A 17,541-nucleotide genomic window follows, 5' to 3' on the forward strand; every position below is an offset into this window, starting at 1 on the left:
GCTTCCCACCACACTTCCGGCTTCCCTAGAAAGACGAAGAGTGCGGGAAGATATGATAGAAGTATTCAAGTGGGTGAAAGGAATCAATAAAGGGGATATAGATAAAGTTCTTATAATATCCGAGCAGGATAGGACTCGAAGCAACGGATTTAAGTTGGATAAGTTTAGGTTTAGGAGGGAGATAGGAAGGAACTGGTTCACAAATAGGGTGGTGGACGAGTGGAACAAGCTTAGCAACTATGTAGTAAGTGCTGGAACGCGGGAAAGTTTCAAAAGGAGACTGGATAGATTCATGGATGACAGAGTGGTAGTAACTCTCGACAGGAGCTGCCATGAACAGGCCAACCGGCCTATTGCAGACTCCTTATTTTCTTATGTTCTTATGCTCTTATGAAGCCAACAAAGCTGAAGGAGCACCTCACGTCTGTCCATCCTGAAAATGCATCGGACAGTGTTGATCTATTTCGTGCAAAGAAGGCTCGATTTGAGAAAGCTGGAACTTTACCAAAACTTGGATTTGCCCCAACACAAAAGCCTTGTCTTGAAGCATCCTACAAGGTTGGTTATCGCATTGCCAAGGAAAAAAACCCACATACGATTGGAGAGACCTTGGTAAAGCCATGTGCCCTGGAAATGGTCGAGCTGGTTTGTGGTTTGGAGCAGAGAAAGAAAATTGCAGCAGAGCCTTTGTCAAATGACGTCATCCACTCTAGAATTGTTGACATTTCTTCTAACATTCTGAAGCAAGTAACGAAAGAATTGGCAGCTACGCCATTTCCGTTCAGCATGCAACTGGATGAAACTACTGACGTCTCTCAGTGCAGCCCGCTCCTGGCTTTCGTCCGTTATATGCTTGCTGATGCCATCAAAGAAGAATTCCTATTTTGTGAGCCCCTTTTGGAAACTACAAAGGCCAGCGACATCTTAGAAATGGTGAATAGTTTATTTGCCAAGCAAAACTTCGATTGGAAGAAAAATCTTGGTACTCTGTGCACAGACGGAGCATCTCCGATGCTTGGCAACACATCTGGTTTTGCTGCTTTGGTGAAGAAAGAAGCTTCTCAGGTCATCATGACCCATTGTTTTGTACATCGGCATGCATTGGCATCAAAGAATCTGGCAGCAATTCTGAAAGAAGTCTTGTCTACTGGCGTGAAAGTCGTCAACTTCATCAGAGCCAGGGCTGTGAACCATTGCGTTTTCAAGAGGTTTTGTCAAGAAATGGGAGCAGAATATGAAGTTCTTCTCTACCACACAGAAGTTCGCTGGCTTTCAAGACGACAAATCTTGAAGCGCTTGACTGAACTTCGAGCAGAAGTTTCACTTTTATTGAGAGAAAAAGAAAGCCCACTCTCAGAACAGTTTAGCAGTGAGGTGTTCATTCATGGCTTGGCCTACTTGGCGGATATTTTTGGCCATATGAATGAGGTTAATCTTGCGATTCAAGGCCCTGGAGTCATCATTATGGATGCTGCTGAAAGACTGCAAGCTTTTCTGGCCAAGCTGCCACTGTGGAAGAGGAGTTTGGAGGCAGACAACTATGCAAACTTTCCAATGTTAGAGGAAGTGCTTCTGGAGGATAGAATCGAGAGTGACGAGGCCCTGTCAATTTCTCTGCAGGCAGAATTCTGCAGACGTCTGGATATTCTGCAGAACTCTTTCGAAGGTTACTTCTGCTCAGGTGACCTTAAAGTTGAAGCATGGATTCGTAATCCTTTCCTTGCCGACATAGACTGTATCAGTGATAAACATAAGAACATAAGAAAATAAGGAGTCTGCAATAGGCCGGTTGGCCTGTGCATGGCAGCTCCTGTCGAGAGTTACTACCACTCTCTATCATCCATGAATCTATCTAGCCTCCTTTTAAAACTTTCCAGCGTTCCAGCACTTACTACCTGAAGACAAAGGAAATGTTACGAAATGAATTCAACTCGAAGAGCCTTGGAGAATTCTGGTGTGCGTTCACACAAGCCTACCCTCGTCTGGTAAAGTGAGCTATGGGTGCTCTGATTCCGTTTGCTACTACATACCTTTGTGAGTCATGGTTTTCAGCACTTGTTTCTATCAAAACGAAAAGTCGAAATAAATTGGATGTCAAAGATGACATGCGTGTTACCTTGTCAAAGACCACTCCACAGTTTCATCTTCTTATTCAAGCCAAACAACAACAACCTTCTCATTGAAATGAACTTTTGAGCAGAATTAAAGTTTTGTGTTGTTTAATTTGCACAAGATGATTGAATTTGATTTTTGTATGGAGTGGCCATTAATTTTTGCATAAAATTAAGTGTGAAACATAATTCTTTGTTAAGATTGTTTACTTTATTCATACTTTGTGTATGTCATACACTGTATGAGGCTATGAATTTTCAATAAAATAAAGTATATTCATTGAATGCAAAGTTGTGTTTATGTGCTTATGTGCATTTTTCTAAGGAGGCGGTCCATAGCTTTCACCAGATTCTGAAAGGGGTCCGTGACTCAAAAAAGGTTAAGAACCACTGGTACTCTAGACGTTTTGCTACTTCAAATTCTTCTACTAAGTCAGTGGGAATGGGGGCTGGTAGGTAAGCAGGGAGATTGGTTGTGTCAAACCGGGGGGCCGTTTGGAATATAGTTGCGAAATGGTTGTTTGATTGCTCAGTTACGTCACCATAAGTGAGATGACTAAGGAAGGGGATTGGATATGCCTTATTGTTTGGTTCTTTAAACTTACCATACCACTGACTAATATTCGTCTGCTTCAGGTGTTGCAACTTGGTTGGGTAGTGAGACTTCCTTGTAGCGATTATTTCACAGATGACTTGGTTGCATGTCATGTGTGTGTGTGTGTGTGTGCCACCTCATAGTATCTTACCTTGGCATAAAACAGTTAAGCCGATGTTACGCACACTAAAACTGGATGACTCAGTGCACATCGCCCTACCCTGAACCACAGTGGATTAGTGGGGAGAGAGAGTGTGTGTGTGTTTATACTGTATATACTTGTATCATTTACTGAGGGATGGGAGCACCAGCACAGGGAAGCCAAGGGTAGGGATTACTGCCTCGGATAACTCCTGCAGGATGTACCTGGTACTGTTGTAATTACTGGTTGTATTATAATTGCAGGTAGTGTCATAATTACAGATAGTGACATATCTCCGGACCCTCTCAACTATACTTTCAAATAATCATTCACCCATATTTTCGTTCTCGACAATTCCCTTATTTCTTATTACGAATCTTACTTCCGAAATCTCTCAAGCGCTTTGATTTTAGACCCAACGAGCCATGTTTTCGAAAATTTGCAATCTTTTTTTCGGTCCTTCCCACCTTCACAATTGATTATGATATTTGAAAACCTTTTCCTTTGATATCTCCTCCACCTCTACATTAAGTCTCCCTCCCTCCCTCCCTTTTCACCTCGTTTGACGTCCCACTCCCACCAGTCAGACTAGTCCGGATATTCTCTCATTCTCTCGTCCCCTCTTTCCTCGCCACCGCCTCCTCACCTCACTCGCCACTCCATCCACCGGAAAGGCAATCAGACCCGATCACTCCCTCACTCCCTCCCTTTCTCCTATCTTTCCTCCTCGCTACCTCGCCTCGCTCGCCGCCCTAACTACCAGAGAAGTCCTGACACTTTTTCCTTCCATTTATCCTTCCCTCCCTCCTCGCCACCGCCTCCTGGCTTCACCTGTTGCCCCCTCTCTCCCCGCCAACACCTCCTCTACTCCCTTCTTTCCTTCATCTTCGCCTCCGCCGCCTCTCCTTCCCCACTCTTACCTTTCTCGCCACAGCCTCTTTCGCCGCTGTAATGAGACGCAATGAACAGAGAAGAGGAAGACATATATATATATATAGGAAGTATAGAGAGTAGGAATGTAAAGATAGGAAACTTGGTAGCGTGGCCTGGATGTTATTTGCACAGCGTCACTACGCTTATCTTATCTCGTATGTCAATACACATATATCACTTCTTAAAGGGACAACTTGTTAAACACCTCTTGATACAACTATTTATTACTTCACTCAATGACATGGACACATTAATATCACTATTATATCGGGGTACTAACACATCATGCTTTACGTTACTTGACACTGACTCTCGGACACACCTGAGTGAATACACTTCCCACAGTAGGTAACTCACCCTAGGACGTTCTGACAAGACTCACGCGTACCCTGACGTAGGCCCAGTGAGTGCTGGCTGGGCTGCCTCCTATGAGAGGCTTCTGCTTAGCTGGGGTCTGGTCGGGAAGTCCCCTTCCCGACCTGGGGAGAGGGTGAGCTTGACTCTGAGAATCTCCAGAGTAATGAGCGTCTCCTCAGAATGTTCAAATGACAACCAGGATCAGAATGATATCAGAATGGTAATGGAATATTGAATGCCCGTGGACGGGACTGTAGGGCCTTTATATGGGGTCGGCCCAGCCGGCTTCTGACCTCTAACAATTAACACTAAACTGGTTTGATCTGGATAATTGTGTGCAGGTGTGGTCCTGGCCAGGTGTCTTGGCTAGGTGCGGTTGTAGGTCACCGGCTCACGTCATTAGGGTCGACCTGAGGTGTGTCAACCTGGAATGTGGTGGTACCACGAGGTCTGTGGTGTACTTGTTGTTATATGTGACATAATTCTGGGCTGTAAGCTTTGGTCTGACAATCAGTCATTACACCGCCCTACCCACCCACCAGAGAAGCCTGGACGACGCGTATGGTGGAGGTCGTTCAGTAGATGAGAATTACACGCTGATGAAGAAAAATGGCCTAGTGAAAGCGGTTTTGAGAGGCGTTAGCTTCTTCAGCATCATCATAGGTTCCCTCTATGGTAATGTAACGCCCAGCTTGTGGTTATGGTAGCTGTGGTGGCTATGGTAGCTGTGGTGGTTATGGTAGCTGTGGTGGTTCTGGTGGTTGTGGTGTTTGTGGTAGTTGTGGTGGTTTTAAATGTAATGAGTTGACGGAAGAAATGGTATTTACCAAGAGAGAGAGAGAGAGAGATTGTGGTGTTTGTGGTAAATGTAGTGATTGTGGTAGTTGTGGTAGTTGTGGTGGTTGTGGAAGCTGTGGCGATTATAGTAGTAGTAGTCGTTGTGGTGGTTTTGGTAGCTGTGTTGGTTGTTGTTGTGGCAGCTGTGATGGTTGTGGTGGCTGTGGTAGCAGTGGTGTTTGCGGTAGGTGTGGTGGTTGTTGTAGTTATGGTAGCTGTGATGGTTGTGGTAGCTGTAGTAGTTATGGTGGTTGTGATGGTTGTAGTAGTTGTGGCAGCTGTGGTGGTTATGACAGTTTTGTTAGTTGTGGTGGTTGTGATAGATTTGGTGGCTGTTTTTGTGGTAACTGTGATGGTTGTGGTTGTGATAGCTGTGGTAGTGGTAGGTATGATGGTTGTGGTGATTGTGGTAGCTGTGGTAGTGGTAGGAGTAGTGGTTGTGATAGCTGTGTTAGTGGTATTTGTGGTCTTTGTAGTAGCTGCGGTGGTTGTTGTAGATGTGTAGCTGTGGTGGTTGCATTGGTTGTGGTAGCTGTAGTTGTTGTGGTTATGGTAACTGTAATTGTTGTGGCTGTAGTTGTAGCTGCGGTGATTTTGGTAGTGGCTATGTGGAGTGGAGTGGAGGAATGTGGTCGCTCATGCTGTGAAGGAAAAAAGGTACTCTGATTGATTGATATTGATGGAAGCGGTTGTGATTATAGTTGGGTTGCAATAGTGGTTGTGAGAGCTTTGGTTTTGGGTCTTGTGGTAGTAACTGTGTTGGTGTAGATATAGCTGTGGCGATGGTTGTTATTGTTATGATTGTGGTGGTTGTAGTTACCGTGGTGAATATGGATGTGGTTGTGATGGTGATTTTATGGTAGCTGTGGTGATTGTGGTTGTGGTAGTGTGATGGTAGCAGTGGTTGTTGTTGTAGATATATGAGGTTGTTGACATGGTTGTGGCTCTGGTTGTGGAGTTGTCTTATTGGTTGTGGTTGTAGCTATGGTGGTTATGATTTTGGTTTAGTTGTGATTATGTTGATGAATTATTTGTAACTATGGTGATTATGGTTGTGATATTGGATATGAATGTAATTATGTTTGTAGCTCTGGTTGTGGTATTGGTTTTATTGAAGCTATAGTGGTTATGGTTGCGGTTGTGGGTGGGACTGTGATAGTGGATTTGCAATAGGTGTTTTTTATTATAGTCATGAATTTGTCGTAAATGTAGTGGTTGTGATTGTATTGGCAGCTGTGGCTTTTGTGGAGGTAACTGATATAGTTACGGTTATGTTGGTAGCTGTGGTGGTTGTTGTTGTTATTGTGTTGGTAGCTGATGATGATTATGGTTGTATTGGTAGCTGTAGTGGTTGTTAGTGTGTTGGTAGCTGTGGAGAGAGAGAGAGAGAGAGAGAGAGAGATGACAGCTATAATGGTGTTAAAGGTGTATTGCGACTGGACTAATGTTAACCGCGTGTTTTTTTTCTAACCCTGTATGTAGTAACTTAGAAATTCCTCCCTTGTGGTATACGAAGAAAAGTTGGTAAAACACCTAATGAGTTGACGGAAGAATTGGTCATTAGCAAGAGAGAGAGAGCACGAACTAAAATACTGAGAGAGAGATAGAGAGAGAGAGAGAGAGAGGGGGGGGGAGGGAGCGGGTAAATAATAGTTAGTTTTTTGTTTACCTTAATTGGCAAAACTTGGAGTACAATTTGCATATTCTGAGTAGTTCAGTCAGGTCTTGAGATTGAATCACTGTTCACTGCCATGCAGGACAGAGGTTCATACACAGAGGAGATAATAGTAAAGGTCATGGTAGTACAGTATGGTAATGAAGGAAACATAACTCAGAAATGGAGTTTTATTCCTGGCGTTTCGCCACAGCACTCTTAATATATAGTAGGTCATATTTATGAAGGTGCTATCACTGTTCAATTCCATGCAGGAGAAAGGTTCATACACAAAGGAGGTAATAGTATAGGTCATATTCATTAGTATTATATTCTATTTGAGGACTAATCACTGTGGACTAGGAAATTTAAGATTGACTGCAAGAATGTTCTTAAGGACTCATGATTCAATGTAGTAATTACATAGTTCATTATACAATAGTGGCCTGAAGTCTTTGACAGTGTCACACACAATGAAGTTCTAATGTATGCTTTAAGGGTTTATCACAATGTTTACTTGTTGAATGTTCCAATAGATGTACAGCGTCACTAACTTGCCACATGTGTCTGTATCTTAGCCGAATTTTGGCCACGACGACATCACATTGTCTGGTTCTGTCCTTGTGCTGGCCATACGGGTACCTCTTTTTAAAAAAGATTGTCATATTTACTAATATTACAATTGTCAGGCCTCTGTATTTCTCAGTTCTACAATCTCTTTAGCCCTCAATAATCTGTTTTTGAAATCTGATACATACTTCAATAACCCATGAGAATCACTTTTCCCAATCCACTTCTCCGTCAGCATACTTAATGGGCCTCTCACTTCATGTCCATTTACCAACTCAAATGTGCTAAAACCTGTAGACTCCTGTACAGCATCTCTAACGGCAAGCAACGCTAAAGGCACACCTTCATCCCAATCTACAGACAATTCCTCACAATACATTCTTAAAGTATTTTTTAAAGTCAGGTGAAATTTCTCCACAACTCCTTGGGTTTGCGGGTGATAAGCACTTGAATTTTTTTTCATGATATGTAATCCCTTTAATATTTATTTTTAAACATTCCTGAAGCAAAATTACTTCCCTGGTCTGACTGAATAATTTCAGCCAGGCTTACCCAGGAGAAATATCTCACTAACAATATTTTTAGAATGTATGCTACGTAATAGTACAGCTTCTGGAAATCTGGTAGACGCGCATATTATTGTCAACAGATAATGATTTTCCTTCCATGTTTTAGGCAAAGGACCTACACAATCAATTACAATTCTGCTAAAAGGTTTACAAAAATGCAGGAATTGGCTTCAGTGGTGCCGGCTGTATAATCTGGTTGGGCTTGCCCACTTTCTGACATATCTCACATTTTTTACAGTGCTCAGATACATTTTCTTTATATGAGGCCAATAAAAATGAGTTAGTAGCCTGTCAGTTGTCTTTCCGACTCCCAAATGTCCAGACAAACAAGAGTCATGGGATAAAGTAATAACATGTTTCCTATATTCTTTTGGAATAACAATCTGCTTCCTAACCTCCCAATGATCAGATGCTGGAACATCAGCAGGCCTCCACTTTCTCATTAACACACCACTTTGTACACAAAATCCAATTGATACATCACTCTCACCCTTATTTCTCTAAGCTTCACTCCAACATTCCCTCAAACTCTCGACACTGTTCTGTAACCTTACTAATTCCTCCTTGTCCACAACAAAATCTGGTAGTACATCAATATTTGCTTCTACAGTACACTCCTTATTATTTTCCAACTCTACTGTATTATCTCTGGTCACAACATTCTCTTTACCAAATATATCACCTATTCCCAAATCATCATCAAACTCTTCTCTTCTCTTTGAAATTGCCCTGGTCACAACACAAGGTGGGTACACAATTTCATTATACTGTATATCACCACATCAGGTTTACACTTCATCCAACACATCTTCATTTTTCACAACATGGTTCACCACTACAGCAGCCTCTTCATTAAATGGATTTCACACATAATAGGCTCTGGGACCACCTTGTCGCCAGCCAAATCATTACCCAATAACATCTGTACTCCAGGTACGGGAAATTCAACACTTACCCCAACTTTTACAACGCCACTCACAAATCCGTTCTCAAGATTTACATTATGTAATGGGACAGTCATCCCTGACCCTAATCCTCTTAAATTCACTTTTTCACCAGAGTAAGACTCACCTGTCCACTCTAATACATTTTTCAAAATCTCACTCTGATTTGCTCCAGTATCTCTCAATATTATAATTTTCTTCTCAGAACTACCTTTAATCCCAACCTTTCCTTCAGTAATAAATGGCTCAAACTTCACAGATTTTGGCTTATTCACACAGTACTCGTTACCTCTTACATTACAAATATTCCACGGCCTTCCTGCAACAGTTAATGCCGCAGAATTTGGGCCACTTTGACACTGATATTAAGCATGGCCAATTTCTCCATATGCAAAACATTTTATTGGTGGTCTCTCCTGTCTACTAACATAAGGATTATAATTGGACTGAGGTCTTGGATGTTTATATTGTGTTTGTCCTTGTGATCTATTCCCTACAGTATTTAGTGACACCTGGTTAGGTGGACCTCCCTTAAAATAATTTAACTAGGCTGCTTAACATTTGAATAGTTCTGATACTTATGATTTCTGTCACAATTCTGGCTTCTATTATGCCTTACTCCACTTTGTTTATGTGACACCTCCTCCTTATACATTTTGTGTGCCACTGATAACTGGTCTGCCAACCTAGCCGCATTCATCAAATTCTTCACTCTATTCTTACTTATTTCATACTTAATCTCAGGGTGCACAAGACTTTTAAAATGTTCCAACAGGACTAACTGTCTTATGTCATCCACAGTCTTTACTTCCTCAGACTTACACCATCTATCAAATCTCACACCACATTCTCTAGCCACTTCAAGATGAGTTTGTCCACTCATTTTCCATATGTCCCAAATCCTTCTCCTGTACATTTCTGGATCCATTTCCACCGTCTTCAACACTGCTTCTTTAACAGGCTCATAATCCACAAATTCGGACATACTCAGACACGCATATGCCGCTCTGGCCATACCCCTAAATTTACTCTGCACCGATATTGCCCAGTCACTTTTGTCCCATTCCTTAATAGTTGCAACTTTTTAAAGCTTAATAAAGAAGCCTTCAGCTTCTTCTTCCACAAACTCAGGTAAATGACATACTCTATTATCTTTATCTCCATTTCCTCTCCTTATACTTGTCCTCTCCTCTACTTCTAATTTCCTCAGTTGTACCTCTTTATCTGCCTGTATCTTCTCCTTTTCTCTTTCTACCTCTAATTGCATTTTCTTAAATTTTAATTCTAATTTTAACTTCTCCATTACCACTTGTTCACTAATCTGTTTATAACCACCACTAATATTATCATCACCTTCAACTTCCTCCAATATTGACAAAGACACCAATTCATCAATTAACTCTCTATGCATATCACTTTTGATATATAACCTCAGAGAAATTTCATACCTAGATGCCACCTCAATTAGTTCCTCCTTATTACACTGGTACAAAAAGTGAACATCATTGGTTTCCTGAAATTGATCAACATTTCCTGCCATGTTTCCATTTTTTTCACAGTAATCATCGAACCTCACAATTTTTATACAAGTATTAACACTTTCTTGTTTACAGAAATCCTCACCAGCACACCACACGAGAGCAGTAACTAACCTTCAAACACTTCGGTACAGCTTGGTGTTACGAACCACGCCATCAATTGTCATGATCTACCTACCCAGCACTACGAACCACGCCATCTATTGTCATGATCTACCTACCCAGAACCACGAGCAACGCCATCTAGGAACGAAACCCGAGTATGACTAGTCTTAGTTACCACTCCGGGGTTTCCCTTCTCCATATCCTGGTTGTTGTGTCACCTCCTCCAAGTCTTCCTCATCAGCTCCAGATCGAGGAGAGTTCAGTTCACTCTGGGAAGTGACCACACTAGGATCACCTATCCTGGAAACCTACTGCACAGTGACTACTTACCATCATCTTCAATACTCAGCCTTACTCGTCAGACATCTCAGCCCCTCACTTGAGTATTTTGTAATCTTATGTTACCTCCCACCTCCACTTGCTTCAGAATGTTGTATGTTGTATAAATATGTATATACTGTTAAGCCAATGTTGCGTATGTTTAGGTTAAGTATGGTTAAGGGTAAATTGTAGAAAGCTGAATATTTTGCTAAGGAATTTATGGTACTTTATTATACACAACAAAAACTTGCATCCTTTGTCTACCCTTTTATAGTCCGATTGTCTTTGTTTGTTTAAGTTTTTTTATTGTTGTTGCCTGTTGGGATCTGGGTAGTCTTTTAACTATATTCTAAATCCCCAACTTGTAACATTGGTTACACTAGGACAATCGGTTTTCTTGACTCAATCCACTGCTGGAGACAGGTCCCATGTTACAACCTTCACACCCTCTACTAGATAATGGTTCTTAACCATTTTTGAGTCACGGACCCCTTTCAGAATCTGGTGAAAGCTATGGACCCCCTCCCTAGAAAAATGCACATAATCACATAAACACAACTTTGCATGCAATGAATATACTTTATTTTATTGAAAATTCATTGCCTCATACAGTGTATGACATACACAAAGTATGAATAAAGTAAACAATCTTAACAAAGAATTATGTTTCACACTTTTTTATGCAAAAAATATTGGCCACGCCATACAAAAATGAAATACAATCATCTTGTGCAAATTAAACAACACAAAACTTTAATTCTGCTCAAAAGTTCATTTCAATGAGAAGGTTGTTGTTGTTTGGCTTGAATAAGAAGATGAAACTGTGGAGTGGTCTTTGACAAGGTAACACGCATGTCATCTTTGACATCCAATCGATTTCGACTTTTCGTTTTGATAGAAACAAGTGCTGAAAACCCTGACTCACTAAGGTATGTAGTAGCAAACGGAATCAGAGCACCCATAGCTCGCTTTACCAGACGAGGGTAGGCTTGTGTCAACGCACACCAGAATTCTCCAAGGCTCTGCGAGTTGAATTCATTTCGTAACATTTCTTTGGCTTCAGATCATTGAGGTCATGTGTGGCAAGGTCTTCATCACTGATACAGTCTATGTCGGAAAGGAAAGGATTATGAATCCATGTTTCAACTTTAAGGTCACCTGAGCAGAAGTAACCTTTGAAAGAGTTCTGCAGAGTATCCAGATGTCTGCAGAATTCTGCCTGCAGAGAAATTGACAGGGCCTTATCACTTCTCGATTCCATCATGCAGAAGCACTTCCTCTAACATTGGATAGTTTGCATAGTTGTCTGCCTCCAAACTCCTCTTCCACAGTGGCAGCTTGGCCAGAAAAGCTTGCAGTCTTTCAGCAGCATCCATAATGGTGACTCCAGGGCCTTGAAGCGCAAGATTCACCTCATTCATATGGCCAAAAATATCCGCCAAGTAGGCCAAGCCATGAATGAACTCCTCACTCTCAAACTGTTGTGAGAGTGGGCTTCTTTTTCTCTCAAAAAAAGTGAAACTTCTGCTCGAAGTTCAATCAAGCGCTTCAAGATTTGTCCTCTAGAAAGCCAGCGAACTTCTGTGTTTTAGAGAAGAACTTCATATTCTGCTCCCATTTCTTGACAAAACCTCTTGAAAACGCGATGGTTCACAGCCCTGGCTCTGATGAAGTTGACGACTTTCATGCCAGTAAACAAGACTTCTTTCAGAATTGTTGGCAGAGTCTTTGACGCCAATGCATGCCGATGTAGAAAACAACGGGTCACGATGACCTAAAAAGCTTCTTTCTTCACCAAAGCAGCAAAACCAGATGTGTGGCAAGCATCGCAGGTCTCTGCACAGAGTACCAAGAAGTTTTGCTTGGAAAAGAAACTATTCACCATTTCTAAGATGTCGCTGGCCTTTGTAGTTTCCAAAAGGGGCTCACAAAATAGGAATTCTTCTTTGATGGCATCAGCAAGCATATAACGGACGAAAGCCAGGAGCTGGCTGCACTGAGAGACGTCAGTAGTTTCATCCAGTTGCATGCTGAACGGAAATGGCGTAGCTGCCAATTCTTCCATTACTTGCTTCAGAATATTAAAGAAATGTCAACAATTCTAGAGTGGATGACGTCATTTTACAAAGGCACTTCTGCAATTTTCTCCCTCTGCTCCAAGCCATAAACCAGCTCGACCATTTCCAGGGCACATGGCTTTACCAAAGTCTCTCCAATCGTATGTGTCTTCTTTTGCTTGGCAATGTGATAACCAACCTTGAAGGATTCTTCAAGACAAGGCTTTTGTGTTGGGGCAAATCCAAGGTTTGGTAACGTTCCAGGTTTCTCAAATCGAGCCTTCTTTTCACGAAATAGATCAACACTGTCCGATGCATTTTCAGGATGGACAGACGTGAAGTGCTGTTTCAGCTTTGTTGGCTTCATGCTTTCATTGGCAAGAACCTTGCCACACAGGAAACACTGCGGCTTTTGTGTCCCATCACATTCAGCGATGAAAGTAAAACCAAAGGATAAGTAAGCTTCGTTGTACTTCCTTTTCTTTGACATTTCCAAATTGAGCTAGGCGTGCAAAACAAAAACAACATGTTGTGTAATTTATATGGAAAGCAGTAACTAATGAACATAAATTAATAAGCACGGCAGATCAACCGACAGAAAGACAGATCGACAAATAGACAGGCAGACAGACAGACCGACTGACGGACAAACCTTCGCAGACAGACAGATAACCCTATTTTCAGCAGCATTATTACAAATATCTCAAGGTTCTCCTCAGAGAATATATGAATGATACTGACTGATGACTTCGTGTTTTCCTACCCTACTGACGCACCCAGACCTTAACTTTATCCATTCTCTCTCTATTTATGCATACCTACTCTAACTATGTGCACCCAGTCCCTAACTTTGACCAATAAATAATAACAGAATTGTTGTAAATAATGGATAAAACAAATAAATACAGCGCACCAACCGTTCTTGGTTTTTTCACAACACTCGCACGCGCCTTTCTCCATATGCACCCACATACGCACAAACACATATTCACACACAGTACACCCATCACTCTTCAGCCACACTCTGAAAATGTGGTCAAAAGGCTGGTACAGCTGTAGTAATAATAACTAAGGCCCTCTTTCGCTACCTTCACCAAAAACATAACCATAGGTAATTGAATATATTAAGGAAAAGTATGTATTTGAAGATACTATGGCCCTCAGTTAAGCCTTACCAGTATATGAGAAGATTCCCAAGCCGTGATAAACCGTGGAAAATTAGAAATAAGCACTTAATATGGAGTGCCTCAAGATGGTGGTTGTGCAGAGAACGATGCTACCACTTTAAATGTAAACATGGGCCACCAGAATCGCTTAGTGGTCAGCGCTATAAGCAGTGGCAGGGTACGTTTTCTTTAAGTTCTCTCAATGGGAAACCATTCTAGAAGTCAAAACCTGACGACGATGACGATTGTATGTTACCTAACCGTGTACAGTAGCATCCCATGCCACCCTACAGATTTACTGGTTTTCTTCAGTAACCAAAAATACATACATAACATCTGGTATATATTGACAAAAATAGAACAACTTACTAAAAAAATATAGTGAATATAAATGTAAAATTTTTATCTGACCTTCACGGACCCCATGAAGCCCATCCGTTGGACCCTTTGGGGGTCCATGGACACCAGGTCTAGACAAACCGAAATTTAAGCGCTCCACCACTCCCATTGACTTAGCAATGAAACTCTACAAGGAGTTCTCCTGGAACTAGTTAAACCCCTCTGCTCCATCATCAATGCTTCCCTTAGTCAAGCAAGATGCCCAGCTGACTGGAAGACCTCATGTGTCACCAGTGCCCACAAACTTTAAATGCGCTACGACCCATTGCCATCACCCTAATACCCAGATTAATCTGCGAAAGTTTCGATTTTGACTGGGCTTATGCTGATATTGCAGGCGCCATAGATCCTCAGCAATTTATCACTATGAAAACTTCCTCTACCACCCAATGTCTTGTCAACTTTCTCGACTACATATACCACCATCTGGAAAAATGAAAGACGTCTGTAGCTGTCGCCTTCACTGACTTCACAAATCATTTGACCTTGTCGACCACAATTTAATCATCAACAAAGCTATCGACTTCTGGTTTCGAAGAAGTCTTATACCATGGCTTACAAACTTCCTTAGTGACCGACGCCAAGCCGTACGCTTCCGAGGGCTTGTCTCCACTTTTCAGTCACTCACCTGTGACGTCCCCCAAGGCACCAAGATGGGACCGCTTTGCTTTCTCATGCTTATCAATGATGCCCGAGAAGAAACATCTGCTCGCTGGAAATATGTCGACGACTCCACCATTGGGATCAGCGTGAACAACTCGGCTTCCGACTACACCGCCCTCCAGGATATATTGAACCGTCTCCAAAATTGGGCCACCAACAACCACGTCACCATCAACCATACCAAGACCATGGTTATGTAAATCAACCTCTCCTCAGACGTTGTCCCACCTCCCTCCATTACTTTGGGCAGCAACACGCTCCAAGCTGTGGACTCCACTAATCCCCTCGGCGTCACTATAGATAACAAATTCAATCGGAAAACACACGTTAGTACAGTTGTCAAATCCTCAAATTTGTGTCTCCACCTCCTTCGCCGACTCAAGTCCCTCGGAGCTTCTGCGCCTTAGCTCCTCAGTGCTTACTCAACATTTATACTTCCCTAGCTCACCTATGCCTCCCCTGCCTGGTTTTCCTCTCTAAATGTCACACAACGGAAAAAAACAGAGAAAAAGTTCAAAAGAGGGCATGCAAGATTATTCTCCTCCTCCTACTCCACATATCAAGCGGCTCTCAACACACTGACCCTCTCGGCTCTCTCTGATCATCACCACGACCTCATCTGCAAATTTGATAAGAAGCTTCTGCACAATCCTTGACAGGGCTCCTACTTCCACCTGAGACCCCACTCGTCAGCGAATTGCTGTTCGACTCCTCATCCTCATCCAGCCCATATGAACACGTACTAATCGCCATAAGAACAGCCCAGTCCCAAACATTGTAAAAATTATCAACAACTCGTAATAAACCAGTGTGTTCACTCGCAGCCAATTTTACCTTTTTGCACTGTTACTATGTTGAACTGCCCCAATTATTTAACTCTATGTTCAGCCTTCCGGTTGCCATGATCTTTTAATAAACCGTTAATTATTATAATTATTATTATTATTATCTAACACACACACACACAACGTAAACACCTATAAAAAGTACAAAAGAGGGCATGCAACATTATTCCCCCCTCTTCCTACTCCACATATCAAGAAGCTCTCAAGACACTGACCCTCTCGGCTCTCACTGACCATCACCACGACCTCTTCTGCAAATTTGGTGAGAATCTTCTGCACCATCCTCGACACCGGCTCCTACTACTACTCGAGATCCCTCTTCCGAGAATTGCTGTTCGACACCACAACCGCACCCATCCCATACGAGCACGAACTGATCCCTATAAGAACAGCCCAGTCCCAACAATTGTAAAAATTATCAATAACCTGTAATCAAGAAGTGTTTTCACTCCCAGTCAATCTCTCTTTTTGCACTGTCACTATGTTGAAATGCCCTGTAGTTTGAGCTTCTCCCCACCTAGCTATTATATATCATATTTGTATCACTTATGTTACCTGTAAATTATTTGTAAATCAAGAGACCCATTCCCCAATTATGTAACTGTAAATTTTCAGTCTTTCGGGTGATATGCTCTGCAACCCTGGCTGGCTCTCGAGAGAGGCCAGTTCAATAGATGTCGAAGTATTTCAACTGCTGGGGAACATATGAGCACGGGGGTGGAGGAGACTACAGTGGGAGCGGGTAAACAAAGTGAAAGGTTACAGGGAAATAGAATTATGACAAAATTAAATTAGGCAGGGAGTTAAAACCTAATCCAGACAAAGACAGGACTCAGAATACGACTAACTTAAATGTCTACTACACAAACAATAGAAGTATAAGAAACAAAATGGATGATATCAGGGCGTTGGTATGTACCGACATAATCGATATAATAGCATTCACCGAAAGATGGATAAGCCTAGATTCACGTGAGTTACCTGTCGAATACCAAATTGTAGGTTACTAATTATTCCATACCGATAGGCAATTTAGAAAAGGAGGCGGAGTAGCAATCTATGTCTGGGATAATCTGAAGTGTGAAATAAATAAGGAAATAAAAACTGAGCAGAATACAGAAAAAAATTGGATAGAATTATTCGATGGTAGGGAAAAATTAATCACAGATGTAATATATAGAGCTCCTAATCTTGATAGAGTTAATGAGCGACTTATTTGGGATGAAATGCGCAGGGCTTCCATACATAGCAAAGTCTGTTTAGTAGGCTACTTTAACTTTAGCCAAATAGATTGGAGTGACCTTATGGGTAACTCAGAATCAGAGGATTTTCTTGAAACTATCCAGGACTGTTTCCTAAGCCAACATATAACCGAACTCGAGGTAGGGAACGAACTTGCTAACAGAGATCACAAGGAAATTAGATTCTAGTTAGAATTTCAGGCCAGCCGCAAGGAAAATTCCACTAAGGTCACAGATTTCAGAAGGGCAAACTTAGATAGTTTGAAGAGACAGCTGAGAGAAGGGGTATCACGCTTAGGGGTGAAATACATGACCTCACATAAGGTGACCTCACACAATGAACCCACAGAGGGCGACCTCACCTTACCTGGAGACCTGAAGGGTGAGGATGAACTGATAACGATATCTCAGGTTGACTAATTCCACAACAATTTAAATAATGAGTTACTTAATGCACAAAGGCAGAACATACCATAGAGAAAACTCAGATCAAA

General features: G+C 41.9%; 1 protein-coding gene across 1 annotated transcript; it reads left to right on the plus strand.

Annotated features, from left to right (window-relative positions):
* The first annotated feature begins 390 nt into the window (after window positions 1-390).
* On the plus strand, window positions 391-1,770 carry LOC121853925 (protein ZBED8-like). Its single transcript, XM_042348327.1, has one exon. It carries the CDS (start codon window positions 391-393, stop codon window positions 1,768-1,770), a length of 1,380 nt encoding a protein of 459 aa, XP_042204261.1.
* Window positions 1,771-17,541: the final 15,771 nt, after the last annotated feature.

Source organism: Homarus americanus, unplaced genomic scaffold (genome assembly GCF_018991925.1).
Source record: "Homarus americanus isolate GMGI-L3 unplaced genomic scaffold, GMGI_Hamer_2.0 scaffold18703, whole genome shotgun sequence".
Classification (NCBI taxonomy): Eukaryota; Metazoa; Arthropoda; class Malacostraca; order Decapoda; family Nephropidae; genus Homarus; species Homarus americanus.

What these genes read in the sequence shown, in the direction of transcription:
- LOC121853925 (XM_042348327.1), top strand. Translation starts at nt 391, where the DNA reads ATGAAGCCAACAAAGCTGAAGGAGCACCTCACGTCTGTCCATCCTGAA.